A 20,739-nucleotide genomic window follows, 5' to 3' on the forward strand; every position below is an offset into this window, starting at 1 on the left:
CCCTTAGTTGAATAGCACTAAGCACCCCCTACAACTTTGCATTATAAGTAGGTACAGCCAATGGATGGATGGGTAGCATGTATTATGTCATATTTATAATGGAGACAAACTAATATTAGTGGCTTTTAGAGCATTTATAAACAGTAACCTAACTTGTAGCCAATGTGATTTTGACTGAGACAATCATTTCTCAATGTGGGATTTTTCTACCAAGATGTTTCTTATTACTGGAAGTCAGAGTCCTGATGTAAACTTCATTGATGGTCCATGCAGGGAGATTATGGTAATGGCAAGGAGGCCTTACAACAAAACAAACCCAAAAAATCAACTAAAAATACTAGTATAAACATACTCAGCAACTACTAACTATGTTTGAATGCTGTAATGCCATTAACATTGTTACCACTGACCTCCGAGAAGGGCATAAATAATTTTTGACATGTCATTTTTCATTAAAATATAAATAAAACAGATAAAGGATATTTACTTTCCAAATTTATACAGCTTTTACAATGTTTTATTATCTTTTGAGAGGTACTTTTTTCATTTCCTACTAGAAAATGACTGAAGGTCTGAGACCACAAAGAGGAAAGTTATTCATGTCATATGGTGAGTTGTGAGGACACGGTTAAAATACATCTCGACCACTGATGGGAGACCCTACTATCTGCAGGACACAGAACTTGGTGGCACTATAAGCCAACTTTGCAGCTCCATTTTATCTGTATCTTCACTGAACATGAGCATTCTTTGAGGGAGTTAGAGGGGGACATGAAAAAAAAATGTCAAAAAACAGGGAGGGGGCTGGACTGTAAACTCTGGATGTGGATTTTTTTGTGAGTTCAAGATAAGCACAGAGCTTCATCACTCAGCTTCCTTATTAGAAAAAAAAATAAAAATATTCCCAGGCAGGCTGAAACACTCATGGCGAGGAAACTCCTGTCATGGAGTAGGAGGTTTCCTTCTCCGGATAAACTTTGGCAACCAGGATAATTCATCTCTGGAGTGACTGTTGGTGAATCAGCCTCTTTATAGTTTAGTCTATATCCTGGTGAACCCAAAACGTCTTGGGCGAGGCTTGGGCTTGGCTTTGTTTGTTGTCAAACTTGTGGTTTTTCTATTGTTCTCTTTTCTTCCACAATGTCAAGCTTTTAAATTGGGAAACAAAATTCATTTCCCACTAGGACGGATCTTTCTTAATCTCCCATGTAACGAGAATAAGCATTTATGTTTAATTCAACTTAAGATATTCTTTATAACTTCGATTCAATCCAAGTCCAGGCAGCAGCTTTAACACCACCTAGTGGTGTGAGATCAACATTTAATGAAGGAAGAACAAAACCCCAACCCGTCTGCAACAACATAAATAACAGACAAAAGTGCCAGATGTGTACAATGTTAGGTTTAATTCAAGAGCGTGAAAGTCAAATAATATTAAAGACAAGACATGTTTAGTCTACTTTTGATATCTGAGGAAATGGGCTTCTGTGGGTCTTAATATTTCCTGATTTCCCAAGGAGCAGCTTCTGAGACAGCCTTCAGTCTTATGGGAATCTTATCACCGACGTCCCAAAACGCCCGGAGCAAATGTTCCACTCGGTTAAAAAAAAAAAACCACACACACCTCACAGAAAACAAACATTTACAGACACGATTATTTCACTCACATGTTCAAAGTTACTTCTTTTCCCAAACTAACGTTGTAGAAAAAAAAGAAAGAAAGTTTGGCACGTTTGAAAAGTTAGTGTTTTCTGTTTGAGGTCTGAAGGAACGAGGCTTTAGTGTTCCGAAAATATTTTCTCAACTTCATCCATCCAGTCACAAGGAGATTCTTCCTCAAAGTCCCTGTGTGGACAGAATACACAATACAATGAATTTTAACAGTGTTTTCATAGGAGAGCTGTTTTATAGAAACGATACAAAGCTAACACATTCCAGGCATTCTGCAGGTACTCAGAAAGCTCACTCTGTCCAAATCAATATTCAGTGTCTGAACTGTTTATTTTTACACAGACTGGCTCAGAAATATACGAAAAGTCCAACATATCCATAAAAATGTACAGGAAATGTTCACATTTTGGGTATTTCTTTGTATTTATGACCATCTGAAGCTTCATTATTGGACTTTATATGTGATACTTGGGTTTTTAAGGATAACTTCGGTTTTTGTTTCAGGGTAGAATGATCATACAACAAACAACTTGAAATTCTAAAACTAGAATTGTGTGTAGAAGGTACTACCACTAATATTAAGTTTCATTTTAATCGAACTCTTTTGAAGCCATTAATAAGAAATTTGCATAAACACTCTTGTTGTCATACTTAGCAAAGTTTATTTAAATTGGTTGCTTTCCAGGGGCTTATGCTGTGTTCCAACAGAACTGGGAAAATAAAAAAAAATCAACTGGAATGTCCTTTCAAGTTGGATTTCCCACTCAGAAAATGGCAGCCACTCTGACCACCCCAAGTCACAACGTGTAAAGTCGACTTTGCATTTCAGCGTGGCTGCTCCTCATATCAACAGTAGTCAAATGTGGTGGAAACATGTTTAGTTTACAAGACACACATGTAAGTGCATCAGAAATGTATGTTACATTTGCACTGCACAGATTAAAAGAGGTGTTTGCTATGGAAAGTAAAGCTTAACATTATGTTTATTAGAGCTATTGCAAACAATGCTTCTGGGCGTTGCCATGTTGAAATTCAGACTTCTTAACTGGAACCTCAGGTTTGACGTCAAACACAGCTCAGAGTTCCCAGCTATCTGGAACGCAGCATTACCTTGCCTAGGAATATTATGGATAAATGTTAAATTATTTGGGCTGATTTTGGAGATTTGGCGAATCTATTCAAGAAGCAGAACATCGTTAACTGAGTTGCTTCTTATTGACTGTTTATATTTGAGATTGTTCTCTCTACAAGAACATTTTGTGAAACCTCTTGGTTCCTAATATGACTGTACATTAACCTCCTAATGTGGCACAAAAAGCTACATGGAGTGCTTTACAAGAATATTGACAAGCATTTAAACTTGTCACATTTTCTCATGTTACAGCCTCAGTGTATTTTATGTGATTTTATCTGTCAAACTAACAAAAATACTGCTATTCCTTCTGCTTAATGGCCAAGATTCACTCAAAAATCTAAACTTATGACTAATTCATGACACTTATTTTTTTTAGCATATTTTTTAAAGAAGAAAACACTTCAATGTACATTTTTAATATATTTTTATTTTCTTGTTAAGCACTTGGATGGATGCAAACTGCATTTCGTCGCTTTGTACGTGTGACATATGCAATGAAAGACACATCAGAATAACTATAAGATAAAATGTGTGAAAAATAGCAAATGTTCTTACGTGTCCTCATCATCAGAGCGAGGCTGCAGTCTGTACTCGTCCACTAGTTCTAGTTCAGGCCCATCAGTGTCATCACCCTGATGCCGGGAGAGAGGCCCAACCAGTGGGTTGTCATCTGGAAACGGAAAAAACTGCATCAAATACAACCTTTTACACCACCTGGAATGATTTAAATGTTTCACTGAGGATGTTTAGGGCAAAATAAGATGCTTAAAGCGTGCTCTTGACCTCCTCTGTGAATTAAAAAGGTGCTGAAAGCTTTATTCAGCTGGGCCTTCTCCAGCAAGCCCAGAAGCCGCTCAGGAGGTTCCCGCACCCATTGCTTTCTCTGCCTGCTGGCCTCCGAGTCACCTGGAACAACAAGGAAGGAACACTGGGATCTAGTTTTCTTTCGAACAGCTCAGGAAATTAAATTCCGCTGATATCGTACTTTCATGGGTGGAGCCGGTCTGGCAAGCCGCAGCCATGCTGTCTGATGAAACCAGGCTGACGTTGGCCAACATCTGCAGCACAGCACTCGGTGACTCAGCCGTCCACTGCTTCCTACAGCCTGGTTCTGAGCTCTCACAGCAGCTTTTAGGTAAATCTTCACCTAAGCCTGTCGCAGTAAGAAATTAATCAATTAATTGAATTGTAAAATGAGCTCAATAAGTTAATTAATATTTTTTAAAGGGCAATTTTGTTTGGAGACCCCATAATCCATTTTATTTACGGTTTCTGTTGCATGTGGTTTTTATTGTCCCTTTATTGCTTTTGGTGGTTGCTTGATTTTGGATATTAAAAATAGATTTCAGTTCCAAGTGTTTGCAATATGAAGGTTCATTGGTGTTTGAGAGCATAAACTTGCATTATTATGCTATTATCAAAACATATTACTTAAAAACAGTCACACAACAATATTACCGTCTATCGCAATAATGTTATTCATGTGATAGAACATATAAAATAAAGTAATAAACTATTGTGAAGTGCAAAATTTTTTTATTATACCCCCCCTCCAAATAATATTCAAATTATTTTTAATCAATAATCCAACTCTCACTACCATTTTCATGTTTTGTTTTTGTTCATTTTAAATCTATAAGAATTATTTAGCAAAATTATTCTATAATATTACAAACACTGTTTTAAGGAATGTGACTGTACATCACACTATTAAATTCCACATATTCCTTTTCTTCCTCTTCACAATTCTGCTCTAATTCATGTTGATGGTTGACATGAAACCCAATAAAATACACTTGAGTTTGTGGAAGTAGCCTAAAAAAAGTGAAAATGTTCCAGGATTAGGAATGCTTTGCTAAGACACGTTAAAATCAAGCGCTTTGAACTTTCCACCTTCAATTGTTGATGTTTTTATTAAACTCTTCTCTCCCAGGAAATTGGCCACTTTCCACCCTTCTTCCTTCTTCCATCGACCCGTTCGCCTCTTTTCTTCCTCCTCCTCTGAAACCTGTAAAGGGTTCAAACCAAAGCAGTAAGTGCAACGCCTAATAAAATCTCCAGCACCATCTGAACCAACATGGGCTTGTCAGATTCCACAGATGAGGAATATGAGTAAGAGTTTCAACTGATTTTGACATTCCTGTCAGCTGTAAAATCACTTTGGATCCAGAGTGTATGTCTTGTTTCCACCTGTGGGGGCAGATGAGAGCGCAGGAGTCTGGAAATCCGGTGAGAGGTCAGGATTGTGTGCACCGACGGCCGGTCTTTTGGATTAGTCTTGAACATGTGCTTGATCAGGTAGTGCAGCTCGTAAGGCAGGTGGTTGGGGAGCGGAGGGTACGTGCCCCGGCACACCTTCAGGATCAAACTCTTCCAGCTGGACGCCTGGAACTGAACGCAGGAAATGGGAGTAAGGGTCGAAGAGACAACAAACCACACCCGAGCCGCAAAAACACAGCAGATAATTGAACTCAGCTGACAACATGAGGCTGATCTAGCTGATTTTAGTCAGTAACTCATAAATATTTAAGCAGAGGTCCAGTCGGTTAAAACTCAGGACATGGGAGGACGAGTACCGGGTGTCGCAGGGTGCAGAGCTCGTAGAGGACACAGCCCAGCGACCATACGTCACTGCAGAATACAAAAAGACAGATTTATTCATTCAATCCAGACATTCGTCATGCACAGTCAGAAAGAAGCAAGACTACATGAGTTACATAACTCCTGCTCAGCTGGAAACTGAGACTAAGCCTGGCTTCATAGCTCCACCTTGTTTTTCTTTGTTTTTTTTTTTTTACATGTCCTGTCCTGACAGCTTAGCGCTGCCCTGCACTGTCAGGGATAAAATTACATATCTCTCCTTTTGCACCACTGACTTAATGAATTAGCTAATCAATTGTTCCGACCATTAAATTCAGCAGATTTTTCATCTAACTTATTAAGCTTATTTTTATACAATATTTGAAAAACATTCAAAAAGAGCAAATAAGCAAATAAGTTGATTCTTTTTTTATACAAGAAAATAAAAATATTATTGCCCAGAACACAACAACATAGCATTCAGTGTATGATTGATTATTTGTAGCAAAGGATGCATCTGCAGCTAAAAAATACTTCTAACATCAATATTTAAAAAGCTCAGCCCTTCCTGGTTGATTTTACATTAATACAGTTTCGGACTGATCTGTTGACGGATTTCTTTTTGGATTAAATGAATAATAGTTGCACAGTAAAAAGTGCTTAATAATTTAATAATAATAATAATAATATATATATATTTTTGTGGGTTTCGAGTCAACACAATCACACTCAAAGAGTGCAACCCTTAACTACCAGTGATTCAAGAAAAGCGACAAATTCTCCATCCACCAAAACTCCACATTGGACCTCCCAAATCATGCCCCCGTCCAGAACAACGCCTGGGGTGTTTCTAAAAAGAAAATCACATATAGGAATGAAAGATTATGTTTCCAATTGTAAAACTGCAACTGAATAACTGAAGGATTTCCGGACGTGGTGCAAATTATGATTAATCGCTGCATAATTTGTGCAGATATCTGTATGTAGGCCAATGTTTTGATCTGCAGGCAGAAGCACGTTAAAAACTGGCAGGAATCGGTAAAGGCAAGCCCACTGTGGGCTTAGAGAATCTTCTGAAAACAACTCCTCCACAAATCCTTTTAAGCAGCAAAACTTATCGCTGGAAGGGGATGAAGTTCTACAGGAAATCTGCACTCTGTGGTTACTTAATTTTATATATTTTTTTAAAGATGGACATCCTCTTGGCTACAGAGAAAAGAAACATCCACACTTTTATTAGAGAAATAAAGAAAATCATTGAAGTCTGGTTTTATGTCTGGCAACATATTGTTGCCAACAAGACAAACCAAAAAGATAAAGAGTTTTTCAGCAACTAATAAGTACTTATATATTTATTGTTGCAAAAGTCAAATCAGTTTGGTTTGTCTGTTAAATTATTTTCAATCATTAAATGATTCATAATTAGGTGTATAACTGCTGCAGCGTACCTTTTGTTGTTGTACGGCTTGTTGTCCCAGATTTCTGGTGCCACATAATACGGCGTCCCAACATATGCCTGAGCATAAGCTTTTGAGCTGCAAGAAATTCACAGTCATTCTTTTTAAATATAGCAGCGAAAGCAACAATGAGAAATCAGCCTGAAGAGGCGATTTAAATGTGTTTTCCTGCAGCACCTGTTCAGAACACAAGCAGAGCCGAAGTCCCCAAGCTTGACTGAACCATCATCAGTCAGGAAAATGTTCTGCGACAGGAAATGAGACCAAAGTGGTGATTTAACATGAGGCAAAACATAAGAGCATTCAGCTGTGGCAAAATGACATTATGCACAAGAGGGTGATCATGCACTCTTCTCTGTTACGGTTGAGCAATTCACTTTAGCCCGTATGTTAATCCATACTTTGATGCTACTCTACCTTGGACTTTAAATCTCTGTGCAAAACCCTTTTATCATGAATATGTTTTGCACCTGCACACATCTGAGTGAACCACTTCAAGATCTGGGAAGAGGAAAAAAAATTTTAGAACGGGGACAAAAATAAGATCAGTAGCAAAAAAAAAAAAACAAAATAAAAAAACAGCTGCAGGGAAATCGACCTACATTTTCAACAGTGAATTGAGAGGATTTCTGCTGCTGGATCCTCTGAAGCAGATCTCCTCCATCGCAGTACTCCATAACAATGCACAAGAGGCCATCCCCTGGAAACACACAACTACATTTCCTTTCATCTTATCCAAAGATATTTGCACAGCTCGGAGTAAAAAGTATTCCCAACCCTTGAACTTTTTCACATTTTGTCCCGTTCGACCACAAACTTTGATCTGTTTCATTTATATTTTATGGTCTAGACCAGGGGCCAGAAACTTTTATAACCCCAGCTCAATAAAGAGATTGAATACATTTTCTTCAGTTTGTTAGAAGCTGCAAAAGACTTTGAGACTGTAGCCTATGTTCACCTTCCACTGGGACAGCCACCCAAAACATACAGCAGGAGCTACAGTGTAAGAGTTCAAATCAAAGCATGTTTGTGTTAGGATAGGTCAGTTAAAATCCAGACGTAAAATTGATTAAGTCAAATTTTCTCCATCCACAGCTCTAGTTTGTCATACATTGTAAGAACCACTACTATATGTTGGTATAACGCATCCAACTTGAATAAAAAAAACAATAAAGTCAATAAAATATAAAAATATACTTTAATATGCTGTAAATCATTTTAATTGTACTGTTTAAAATTACCTTCAAATGCCTCCCTGAAAGCCACAATATTGGGATGCTTCATTCTGGACAGTAGAACGGCTTCCCTCCTTGAACTTTGCAATTTGGACTGGTTCTGTAAAATGCGACAATAAACATTGACCAACTCCTGTAAATGAGCAGTTATCTGCCTTTGCTTAAAACATACTTTAATCTGTCACTTTCTTCATAGCTGAAAACTATTTAACTCTTTTACTAATGCAACAGTCGCCTTTGAGCGTCATGCAGGAATTAGGAGTTCATAGTCCTTTTTTTTCTAAGTTAAGAAAAAATCCCACTATATCATACATAGGATTTACAATAGAATACTATTGTAAATTAACATTTAAAAGATTATGCTCGTACCCACCTTTGGCAGCTGTATTTCCTTAAGTACATATTTATCCTGAGTGTTTCTGCATAGCACCAACACAGCCCGACCAAATGACCCTTCCCCGATCACTCTAACGTGGGAGTATTTCTCCATGATACTTCACCGAACTACACAACAACAACAAAACCACACACACAGCAGACATAAACCCAGTTATTGTACGGTCAAGAAATTAAAAAATAAAGACTAAAAATATTTTCTTTATGCTTATTGTTCATGCAAGGTCAAAGTTTCACAACTATAAATCAATCAGTGACAATAAATCTACCCATGCACCCACGGTGCCGATTGCTTGGTCGCTACTTCCTTGTTATTGTATGACGTAGCGAAGGACGTCACTGCATTGCGCAGTATGGCCACTAGATGGTGGCAGATCACCATATTTATTTCCTAAAAATACATGGAAGTATGTCCTGTTATTACTAAGATTTACAATGATGACATTTGATGAAACTATATTACAGTGAAGTCATATTTGCTTTACTTTTCTTTCCTGTGATTTTTTTTTAACATGAGCCTTCTTGATACTGTATTTTCCTCAGCTCTGGCAAACGTTTACTAAAGAATATATTTTGCAACAGTGAAATGTTAGTATTCTTAGTATTCTAAGTACTTCAATGCTACTAGCCCGACATGTTAATTTGATTGATGTCACTCTAGAGATAGAGTGACATCAACACTTGCCAATTAATTAAATGCTGCCCACTCGTTGTGTTCAAGAAACAAGTCTGCTATAGTGTAAGCTTTGTGACATTTTGCACTATCTTGCTAGATGTAGCCATTCGGATTAGCCATTAATAATATGATTTACAACACTCAGGTGGTGTCTGAATGGCAAATGGCATTAAGGGACCAAAAGTGTGCCAAGGAAATGTACCCACACTATTAAACCAACAAGAAAATGTCTGTTTCATGACCCTTTCTGAATGTAACAACTGAAATGGAGAAGCAGCTGGTCATGAAGCATTTTCTCAATCCATTAATGTCCAGTTTCAGTGATTATGCCGTGTTTACCTACCTTGGCAGTGAGTGGTTAAAGTACTGTTACTTTTCTATCTATTTGAACCAATCTACCCCTGCTCCTTTGACATCAACAAGGCATTTCTGTCTTTACAACTGTCGGTAGATATTTTCTCTCTGCTTGTTTGTGAAAAATTCCAGTTAAAAAAGAAACTGTCCAGATAAACGATTGCAGAATGAGTCCAGACTATGTGCTTGTGCTGAGTTATCAATAATAGTGCCCAACATTGTCAGATGCACTAGGGGTCAAGCTCTGACTCAAACAGGTAAAGTTGAACTCAAATGCAACCCAAATCCTTCAGAATCTATGTTCAAATATGTCAAAACTTTATAAAATTTACTAAAACCAGCTTTTTTCTTGTGCCACTTCTGATATAATTGACCCAAGCGCACATAAAGCAGAATAAGCTGTTTTTTTTCTTCAATGCATTCTTTTAAAACTCTGTATTATGTGAAATCCTGCTGTGAAAATCAATACTTCATTACCCAGCTGTGCTTTTATTGACAGCTTACATTTGTTATTGGAAAAAAAATACACCACTGGATAAATAATCATTTACAGACCAGTTCTGTTTGACTCAGAACCAGCTGCTCTGCGAGGATTTTGTTTTTATAAGGAGAGGTTCAGAACAGTCCCTGGTGAGGTTTAGTGATCTATTTAGCTGCTGACCTCAAACTAAGGTTGGAGTTGCTTTTCTCCTGGCAGAACTACTAATCACGTTTTTTATAAAGTAGGCAGAGTGTGTCAGGTCGCAGGGTCAAGCCATCGTGACATGGATAAAATGATGCCCGTGAAGGAAATGTAATGAGGGTAGCTGAAATGATCCCTTTACCCCCTGCTTTTGCAGCTATGCATGCATGAAGAGCAGCTAACATATGATGGCATCAGTGTAAAAGGGCTTTAATTGGTCACAGATGGAGAAGCCTGATATTAGTTCACAAAGATTGGGTATTTTGGATATGAGCCAAAATGACTGGCAGCTAAATTAGGAAAGAGATGGAAATAAAAAAGTGGTCTTCTGACAGCAGAGGGCCTCATAGAAACTCTTAATTAAGTCTGAAAGGCTGAGTGTGGAGGGGAAAATTTATCCAAGAGCACACAACTCACATATTTAGATGATTTGAGATTTGAATTAGAAAAATATTAGGCTTTATTTCTTCAGACACAAGTAAACCATTGGCTTAAGAATATGATACAAAGTATATTTGAGGAAAATGTTTTTTCTCGTCTTGATTCATTTGTTTAATGAAAATGTACAGTTCTTTGCAAAAGTATTCATCCACCTTAAACTTCTTTTTTGCATTTTGTCAAGCAACAACCACAAACTTGTCTGAGTTTAATTGGGATTTTATGGGATATAAAAGAAAATTAAATAAAATTGTACATAATCCTGAAGTGGAAAGAAAAGGATGTGCGCTAGTTTGCATATTCAGAGATGTAAATTTTGGTATTAATTTTTTGATATCAAAAGTGAAATAGCTCAAATTTAATCGAACTGAAAAGAGTTATTTTTAACATTCAGATTAACTTTATTTTGGCAAATTTACTACAATACATAATAATAATAATAATAATAATAATAATAATAATAATATTAATAATAATAATAATAATTAAAAAAATTGCATTTTACTAACCAATAATTTACCAAAAAAGGAATAGGTGGTTGCCAAGGCTCATGCTTCATGCATCAGAGTTCAAACCTTGCCATTAAGTTCCAGTTGGACTTTTGACTGGGTCATTCCAACTCATGCTTAGAACATGCTGAACTATTTCAGTGCATCTCTGGCTGTAGGTTTATGGACCTAGAAAGTGAACCATAGCTCCAGTCTGAGGTCTTTTGCTGCCTCTAAAAGGCTATGGAATAATAAGGAATATTAAGTAAATATAACCCCCAAAATTTCTGAAAGTCATACCTTTTCAGAATGTAATCCCCAACATGGTTGGTTCATTTGATATTCTTCCCTTTACTTCTTCTGAATAATATTAAAGCGCCCAAGTTCCCATGATAACAGATATTATCTGTATGTCCCATAACTCTAGTTCTGTTTGCTAAATTAGAACAGAAAATGTGGCAGTGAGCACATAATGTCATAATGTGATATATTCATTGCCTTTGCTGGTTCTTATTCATATCCACATAAATATAATCTTAACGCTGTGATAAATTTGGGAGCATAATCTATACTAAACACATCATATACTAAAAAAAACTGAACATTTTGACATTCAGTGTGATGGATTAGTCCATTCAGGCAAATTATTGGCTGATTGATTTCCATATCACCCATTATTGAATGAAACGTGGCAGTCCATGTGTAAATTGCATGCACAAATTGAAGTGCATTTGATTTGTCAGTTCAGGAGATGAAAACCTCACCCCCATGTTCTCTCGGTGTTCAGCATAAGTCCTCATGCTGCTCTAACTAAATGCTCTAACAGCCCGACGACAGCATACACCAGGTCAATTTTCTAACATTTACCTTGTTATTTCCTCTTTTTTCCTTTCCCATACATTTGTCCCACCTCTCTGCAAATGGTCAGCCAGAGCAGCAAAATAAAGGGAATAAATAATAAGGCACAGAGAAGCAGTTTGCTCATAGCCTCTGGACTAGGGTGCCCAAGCTGTTAGAGGAAATATGGTGGGCATTTTTAGCTTTTCTTGGTGTGTCAAAAATGTCTCATTAGGTTTGAGGAGAAGCAGTGAAAACATCTTGGTGAAGAGGCGCCAGAACAATGGGTGGGGACTGAAGTATTTCAAAACTCTGGAGAGATACATGTGAAACATTTCAAAGTTTAACTCTACAGCTAAATCAGAATGAATAAAAAAAAAGCTCTCCCTGAAATTATAGAACTTAAATGATTAAAGAATATAAATAAACTCCCCACAGAAGTAATAACTTCAGTTATGTAAAGCACAGCTGTGAAGAGCAAGATACATGGTGAAGTCACCTAATTGGTAAATAGAATCAATTTATATCTAATCTCAGTTTCAGGTGTTCATTCACTTCTGTTCTGAACGTCAGTAACCTAGTGGATACAAAGGAAACAGTTGTAGAAAAGCCTAAATCATTGCGAGGTTATAAAATCATATCCAAAGATCTAATGGATCATTGTTTAATCCATCTTTTGAAAGAGACACAATTGCAAGGAGTATTAATAAATAGCCACAATGACAATGGTATTATTTTTCAGGGGAAAAAAAGAAAAAAGAAGAAAAAAAGTCATTTTTCTGGCGGTACAACCTTTATTAGGATCCAACCAGAGCTGTGTTAAAATGGCCCAGTCAAAGTCCAGATCTAAATCCAATTGAGAATCCGTAGTAAGAGATTAATGCTTCCTGGTGCACATTATGAAATTTGACTCAGTTTGAATACTTAGCAGAAAAAAACTGATAGGATTTTTTTGTTTCTACAAGTACAGTCATGGCCAAAAGTATTGAGAATGACACAAATATTATATTTTCACATGATCTGCTGCCCTCTGGTTTTCATGTGTGTATGTCAGATGTTGTAATCACATACAGAAATACAATTGCAATCATATTATGAGTAACAAAAGCTTTTAATGACAGAATGAGTTAATGCAGCAAGTCAATATTTGCAGTGTTGACCCCTCTTCTTCAGGACCTCTGCAATTCTCCCTGGCAAGCTCTCAATCAATTTCTGGACCAAATCCTGACGGATAGCAGTCCATTCTTGCACAATCAATGCTTGCATTTTGTCAGAATTCCTAGGTTTTCGTTTGTCCACCCATCTCTTGATGATTGACCACAAGTTTTCAATGGGATTAAGATCAGGGGAGTTTCCAGGCCATGGACCCAAAATCTCTATGTTTTGTTCCCTGAGCCAGTTAGATATCACCTTTGCTTTATGGCAAGATGCTCCATCATGCTGGAAAAGGCATTGTTCATCACCAAACTGCTCTTGGACGGTTGGGAGAAGTTGCTCTCGGAGGACATTCTGGTACCATTCTTTATTCATGGCTGTGTTTTTAGGTAAGACTGTGAGAGAGCCGACTCCCTTGGCTGAGAAGCAACCCCACACATGAATGGTTTCAGGAGGCTTTACAGTTGGCATGAGACAAGACTGGTGGTAGCGCTCACCTTGTCTTCTCCGAACAAGCTGTTTTCCAGATGTCCCAAACAATCGGAAAGGGGATTCATCAGAGAAAATGACTTTACCCCAGTCCTCAACAGTCCACTCCCTGTACCTTTTGCAGAATATCAGTCTGTCCCTGATGTTTTTCCTGGAGAGAAGTGGCTTCTTTGCTGCCCTCCTTGAGATCAGGCCTTGCTCCAAGAGTCTCCGCCTCACAGTGCGTGCAGATGCACTCACACCTGCCTGCTGCCATTCCTGAGCAAGCTCTGCACTGCTGGTAGCCCGATCCCGCAGCTGAAACACTTTTAAGAGACGGTCCTGGCGCTTGCTGGTCTTTCTTGGGTGCCCTGGAGCCTTTTTGGCAACAATGGAACCTCTCTCCTTGAAGTTCTTGATGATGTGATAGATTGTTGACTGAGGTGCAATCTTTCTAGCTGCGATTTTCTTTCCTGTTAGGCCATTTTTGTGCAGTGCAATGATAACTGCACGCGTTTCTTTCGAGGTAATCATGGTTCACACAAGAGAAACAAAGATGCCAAGCACCAGCCTCTTTTTAAAGTGTCCAGTGGTGTCATTCTTACTTAATCATGACAGATTGATCTCCAGCCCTGTCCTCATCACCACCCACACCTGTGTTAATGGAGCAATCACTGAAACAACGTTAGCTGGTCCTTATAAGGCAGGGCTGCAATGAAGTTGAAATGTGTTTTGGGGGATAAAGTTCATTTTCTAGGCAAATATTGACTTTGCAATTAATTGCTGTTACGCTGATCACTCTTTATAACATTCTGGAGTATATGCAAATTGCTGTTATAAAAACTGAAGCAGTAGACTTTGTAAATACTAACATTTGAATCATTCTCAAAACATTTGGCCATGACTGTACTATGCTTGAATAGAAACCAGCTTAGAGATTTGTAGCTGTAAGTCTGATCTCATGTCAAAAACCCAAGCAAGGAAAAGGTAAAGGAAAGACCAAACTAAGCTGAAAATAGAGTCAACTAATATTCAATTCAGTTGTTCAATGCAGTTTAATTATATAGAGCCATTTCACAACAAATGTCATCTTGAGGTAATTTTAATCCAATCACACACATATTACATTTGAGAAAACTACATTAGGAACATATGGAACTATCAGATCTCTGATGTATGAAATCTATGTTGAGCATAAATAAAATTCAAACAAATAGAAAGAAACACAAACAACCCACACACCCTGAGATCACAACAGGTGGTTCTATGTAGATATCAACAAAAGTGACTGAATACAAATGCATCACACACGTTTCAGATTTTTAAAAAGAATGTATTAAATCATAAATAATTGTAAAGTTCACTGCACAGATATATCCTACTTTCTGTTAATCACATAATATCCCAGTAAAACACACAGAAATGGAAGGTTTTTGGTAATCTTAATCCCCACAAATTTTATGTATCTAAAGAGCTTGATTGTATAAAGACCTTGGTTTAATGAGCATGTGTCGCTGTTTTGATACTGAGGGAGCTTCAAAATGCAAAATAACCTCCCTGGTTTCTGCTTTTGCATAAATGACAAATGAGTCTCAGGAAGCAGCTGTGGGGCAATAAGAAAAATTAAAATAAATGAAATTAAAATCTACTGTAGAAAGAGTTTCTCAAGCAAATCAGGCTCCAGTGGTTTTTAAGTGATACCCTGGCAAGCATTTTAGATCCATTTATGGATATATTTGTGTTCAGCTATAAAAATATAATCACTTCAACAAGACAATATACAATGTACTTATAAGATGTTAATACTTGCAGCATTCCAGCCTGATAAGCTTCTGGTGTCTTTAAATTAATCATTTTAAAATAGTTTTTTTTTAATGTAAAGTATATCTTGTAAAATTAAAAACATCCTACCAATCTTATTCATAGGAACGTAACACTTTAAGATATCAAATGTTCCATCTCCAAAACTTTGAGTGAACAGACACATTAACAAGCAGAGAAAGCTGCTGTTATTAATCATTTCAGTTCGGTTTTATATACATATTTATGTGGCTTCTTGAGATATTGCAGCAATATGCTGTGGCAACTCAGGTGAAACATTTTAATGTGTAAGACAAATTACTTTAAATTTAGGTCCTGTGGAAACTTAGATAAGGACAGCACGATATGAGAAGCAGGGATGTTTGATATTCACTGATACAAAAACCACTTTCAGGGGAAATACAGAAAATGTGGCCTCGCTACAAATCACCGGGCACAACTTAAAATCGATCAGGGGCTCAAACAAAATGAACAAATAAATACACAAAAAGCATAAAATCAATCAGAATAATCAGCAGTGAGGCTACAGCTTATTGGGATTCAGAGGTTTCTTTATATGACATCCTGTTGTAAGTTTTTAAAGAGGTTCATTTTACTCTGCTGAATAAAAACTTCAGAATATTATCTTTAATATGGCTGCCATTTTCATTTCACTCTCCTCCATTTTATTGTGGATTTTATTATGGATTTTTTTCACAGATTTTTGGAGCCTACAAGTAAGATGAAAACACTAAAACTGCACAACTTCTACATGAATAGGTGTGACATAAATTTACTGTGTTTAAATTATAATAGTGATGCTACATCATCATTTTACACTTACCTTACTTAAGTTTTTAGGGGTTGCTGTGTGGATTCCACTGGCAAAGGGTTAAACAGTTAAAGGGAGTATAATCAATTGTATTAGTAGTACTAACAGCAAAGGCAGCAATATTACAGCTGGTTGCAGTAGTATTAGTAGAAGTGTTGTCATGGTTTGTAGGTTGAGAAAGGATCCAGGCTGCAGGTGTGTGTACAGATCAAAGAACACAGACACAGAGCAAGTTGTACAATAGACATGATAATGTTAGAAACCAACAAAGAACAGTGAGAACCAGTGGGTGTACATACTGGGGAATGAGTGAAGAATGACATTAGATGCAGGTGAAGAAATTAGGGATTGGGAACAGCTGTGCAAGGGAGCAAAGTGGAAGCCTGAGGGAAGGTGACTAATTAACACTAAGGAGCTAAACTCCAAGACTTAAATAAAACCAGAAAGCATAGCGGAAAGAACAATACTGATCTGAGAGAAAAGAAAATCCAGTAGTAGGACAAAGACCAAAACACAAGAGTAAACTAATCAACTAAATACAAAGAAATGAACTCATATGGTAACACCCTTAGAACAATGATGAACTCTGTGAACTGAGTAAAATAAGGCAAGACCTAAACAAATACAAATAAAGAAATGGTCAAAACACAAACAAAACACATTGAAAAAAAAAACCTAAAGCACCCAGTGATCCAAACATGTAGTAATAGTAGTAGTTTAGTTTTATTTGTAGTGATTATTATCGTTAGTAGGTATTAGTACTAATAGCCGTTCTAGTAGCAGAAGTAGTAGTAGAAGTAACAATAGTTGTAGTAGCAGCAGTAGTATTACGGAGAACAATAGTACAACCTAATGAAGGTAAAAGTGACAGCAGCATTGACACTAGTAGTAGGAATAACAGTAGTAGTAGTAACATTAGTCGAAGTAGCACCACTATTTATTTATTGTTTTTTGTGTTTTGTTTATCATTTTGCTATTTGAATCATTTTTGTCCCTTCCAGTGTTCCTTACTCAGACAAAATGTTAATTCATTTTTGTTGAGATTCTCAGTATTTTCTATTGCTCTACTCTTTGTGTTTTGCATTCTTATTTTAGTATTAAACTTTCACTTTTGTTTTGGAAGATCCTTTTGTGAGATGTATGATCGGTTTAGGTTGAGTAAATGATTTTCCCTCAGCTCTAGATTTTTGATCCCCATCCAGCTGAACTGCACTGATTAGTCTCACCTGGTTCTCATGTAACTCATCATATTCCCAGGGTTTATAAGCGTTTCTCAGTAGATTCTTCCATTGTCTCTCCAGATTGAAATAGTCAATGGCCTTCAAGAAACTTCTACGTGCTCCTTTTGCATTTTTGTTTCTTTATTTAGAAGTTTATGAAATATTCACTTGTCTCTCACACTACAGCCCTGTCACCTGTCGATCTCAGTACTGCAGTTATTTCCAACAACACAGATAATGACAGTATTGTGATAGCAGGAGTGACAGTACAGCACTAGATGTAGCAATTATAGCAGTCAGTGAAAAGCAGTATTTTAGTAGCAGTGACTGTAATACCAACAGTTGTATTGGTACTATTTTCCACAGTTGCTTCCAAAAGGATATAAAACAATTTTTATTTTAGTTAACACAACTGTGGCAGTAATAAATAATTTGAAAACATTTAACATATGAAAATGTGACATTTATCAGTTAAGCTGAAAAATACATGTATTAGAATAAAAAAACATGCAAGATAAAAATGTGTACTAACCTGATTGCATAAGTATTCAAAAAAATGTAATTTTTAATCTTAGCAGTCTCTTTTCTTCTGTCAGCATCACACATCTTCACCTGAGTTCTCCTAATCAATAGGATGGTGAGGTTAGTCAAATTTAGTGCAGGATTTTGACTAGGTTATTTGTAGATTCAGATTCATGCCTGGGCTCACAGCGATGCTGAAAACTAAAGTCAGTGTTCATCTTTCCAGCAGACACCTGGAGGTTGTGAGTCAAACTGACTGACATGTGAATGTGTTCCTAATTTCATCCGCCTTGACAAATAGTTCCATCTGAAAAGGAATAAACCATATTGCATTATGTGAGTTCGTTTGGTGATAATCAGTGTTGATACTTTCAGTGCAAGAAGAAGCTTCTGTATTGCCAAGTCACTCTTTAGCCAAAGAGAAAAAAGTAGATAGTTTTCATATACAAATGTTAAAAAATATTGAATGTATTTATGTTTTTCCTCAAATCAAATTAGTCCTTTAATCAAGTTAAGTCTAAAAAAGGGAAATACACATAACACTGAAATGTGTTAATCACTTTGTAACAAAGTCTTTGTTGAGAAATCACAACCTTGATACCTTTTGTGTGGAGAACATAGCCACATGAATTCCTCAGACAGCTTTTCTTTCTTTTTCTGAAATCAATTAACAGTTTACTTGGGTGTGTTGGGGTATGTTCTCTTTAAATCCACACTTATTTCATGTTGATATTCTTGTCAGTAATGTCACAGTAGAATTATCTATCCATTCTTACTTAAACTATATGAAGCCCATATGATGTAAGAAAGCCCACACCAGGATGTTCCCACCTCGACATTCGTTCAAATATTCTGCAGCAAACTTCAAGCGTGAGTCCGACTCAGTGGAACTCTTTGCTATTAGTATGTTCTGTAAAGAATGACTAATTTTTGCCAACTTCTCTGTGCAACATGTTGGTCTTGAGAAACCTTTTCTTTAGTACATGTTAAACACAAATGCTTTCTAAATACTAATTGATTCCTGCTGGTTTCTTGGCTTTCCATGCCTTTTTTTGTCTCTTCTGTGTGTGTTAAATATGTATTCCTTTTAATGTTTCACTTCACAAAATATGACATCCGTTTCTGTGACCGCTTTGCATGTAAACATTAACCATGTTGTTGTACTAAAAATGTATTTAATGTGAAAAAAGTTAAGTTTAAGATATAATTAAGAAACACCAGTATCATCTGCTTTTGTGGTAAGTATGTATGATAAACAGGATTAAGATATAAGAAAGGTAGATGAACTAGTGTTTGTGATAAACTCTGTACACACCAGTAGTTGCAGAAATGTTTATACTGGAATTTACTTTTATCAAAGACCACCTAGGTGGAGGAACTCAGTTTGAACAACAATTTGAAATATGTTATCAAGTTGAAAGCAAAAAAGCAAAAAGAATCACCCATGCCTCAATGCTTTTGTTGCAGAATAAAAGCCCCAGCATGTTTCTCGTGGGAGGTCTCAGTTGTGGAGAATGTTGATAGCAGAGTTGATTACAACAAACAGAGATGCAGTGTTGTACCAATTTTTAGATAGCAGTTTAGAAAGTGCTGGTTGTGCAAATCTTCTCTGTATAGGTCTCACATTATAGCCTGCCAGGGTCCTCAAATTTTATCGCTCCTAATTATCTTGTGCTGAAGCACTCTATGGGTTTATGTTCTTTGAACAGAGACAAGGCTGTGAAGTGGTTTTTAACAGTCCAGTAATGGTCAGTGTTTCATGCAAAATGACGATTTTGCTAACTTAAGAAAGCTTAGTGTAAACTACCAAGAGATTAAATTTTTAATATTTTATATGGATATTACTGAACTTCCATAATAAAGAAACACTAGACGCTGCTGCCTCAGTATGAATTTAAAATAAAAAAGCTTGATCGATCAGACATCTGTAGGTGAAGAAGGAAAATACTTCTCATCTGGCCCTCAACATACCACTCCTCTATTTGAAGCAATTTGGAGGGTATGATGAAATAAAGTGGTGAAGAAGAGGAGTGAGGCGAAATGGAGGCCTTTGGAAATTTGGTTGTTTATCTCATCCTGAGAAAATTGATGTGTTTTTCATGAAGTGGTCCAGACGCGCAGCCTGCAGGTTGATTTAATTACAGTTGTCAGAGACAAAATGTCAAATTAGCAATGTACAAACCACACAGAAACATGCGTGGTTACATATTTTACCGTTCTGAGCAGCAATAAAACATTTTTAGCAGTGTTTTATACATCATCCTGTAGAATATTTATCCTATTTCTTATGAAAGCATTAATATTGATATATATATATATATATATATATGTTTTTTTATATAGTAGCTGAATGATTTAACCCCCTAAAATAATTATTTTCTATTGAAGGACTTTGAGCTGTTTAAAGATATTATAGTGCACATATGTCAGAGTCAAGGCCCGCGGGCCACATCCGGCCCGCGAGAAGGTTTTTTACGGCCCCTGGAATGATCTTGATTTATTATTAGAACCGGCCCGCAGACCGCAGTAAGCCGGCACCCCGTCTGAAAAAAAAAAACCTTCCTTATTTGAACTGTAAGTAGTTCTTTAAATGTTCTGTGAGATGATGTACTTACCCATGTATCCATAACAACCGGAACTTTCAATATCCACCAAGTTATTGCCGAAATATACCATCTATAGAAGGAGTGCCCCCCGGATTAATTACACTCTCTGCAGCTGCAGCTGCGAAGTTACAGTATTAACCCGATACTTGCTGGAAAGTGCAACGTCTCCCCTTTCAGAAATCGTTGG

The 20,739-nt window shown here is 36.8% G+C and overlaps 1 protein-coding gene across 3 annotated transcripts; it reads right to left on the minus strand.

Annotated features, from left to right (window-relative positions):
* Positions 1-1,380: 1,380 nt before the first annotated feature.
* On the minus strand, positions 1,381-8,799 carry nek3 (NIMA related kinase 3). 3 transcript variants are annotated; one of them, XM_027999642.1, is made up of 14 exons: positions 8,744-8,799; positions 8,452-8,582; positions 8,085-8,178; positions 7,446-7,543; positions 7,261-7,344; positions 7,021-7,088; positions 6,835-6,921; positions 5,383-5,437; positions 4,997-5,197; positions 4,700-4,814; positions 3,792-3,959; positions 3,590-3,712; positions 3,362-3,476; positions 1,381-1,845 (listed from the first exon to the last, which is right to left on the minus strand). In XM_027999642.1, the coding sequence occupies exons 2-14, from the start codon at positions 8,566-8,568 to the stop codon at positions 1,779-1,781; spliced, it is 1,392 nt and encodes a 463-aa protein (XP_027855443.1). In that variant the 5' UTR covers positions 8,569-8,582; positions 8,744-8,799; the 3' UTR covers positions 1,381-1,778. The 3 variants fall into 3 exon arrangements, with proteins under 3 accessions (XP_027855443.1, XP_027855444.1, XP_027855445.1); XM_027999643.1 differs by having other exon boundaries at positions 8,752-8,768; XM_027999644.1 differs by lacking the exons at positions 8,452-8,582; positions 8,744-8,799 and having other exon boundaries at positions 7,446-7,557.
* Positions 8,800-20,739: the final 11,940 nt, after the last annotated feature.

This window comes from Xiphophorus couchianus, chromosome 18, assembly GCF_001444195.1.
Source record: "Xiphophorus couchianus chromosome 18, X_couchianus-1.0, whole genome shotgun sequence".
NCBI classification, from domain to species: Eukaryota; Metazoa; Chordata; class Actinopteri; order Cyprinodontiformes; family Poeciliidae; genus Xiphophorus; species Xiphophorus couchianus.

Bases quoted from the DNA above. Each gene is read 5' to 3' on its own strand.
- nek3 (XM_027999642.1), bottom strand. From the start codon at position 8,568: ATGGAGAAATACTCCCACGTTAGAGTGATCGGGGAAGGGTCATTTGGT. The intron at 3,960-4,699 runs GTGGAAAGTTCA...TTACTGCGACAG, and splicing joins AAAAACATCAACAATTGAAG to GCTTAGGTGAAGATTTACCT. The intron at 3,713-3,791 runs GTACGATATCAG...TTGTTGTTCCAG, and splicing joins GACCGGCTCCACCCATGAAA to GTGACTCGGAGGCCAGCAGG.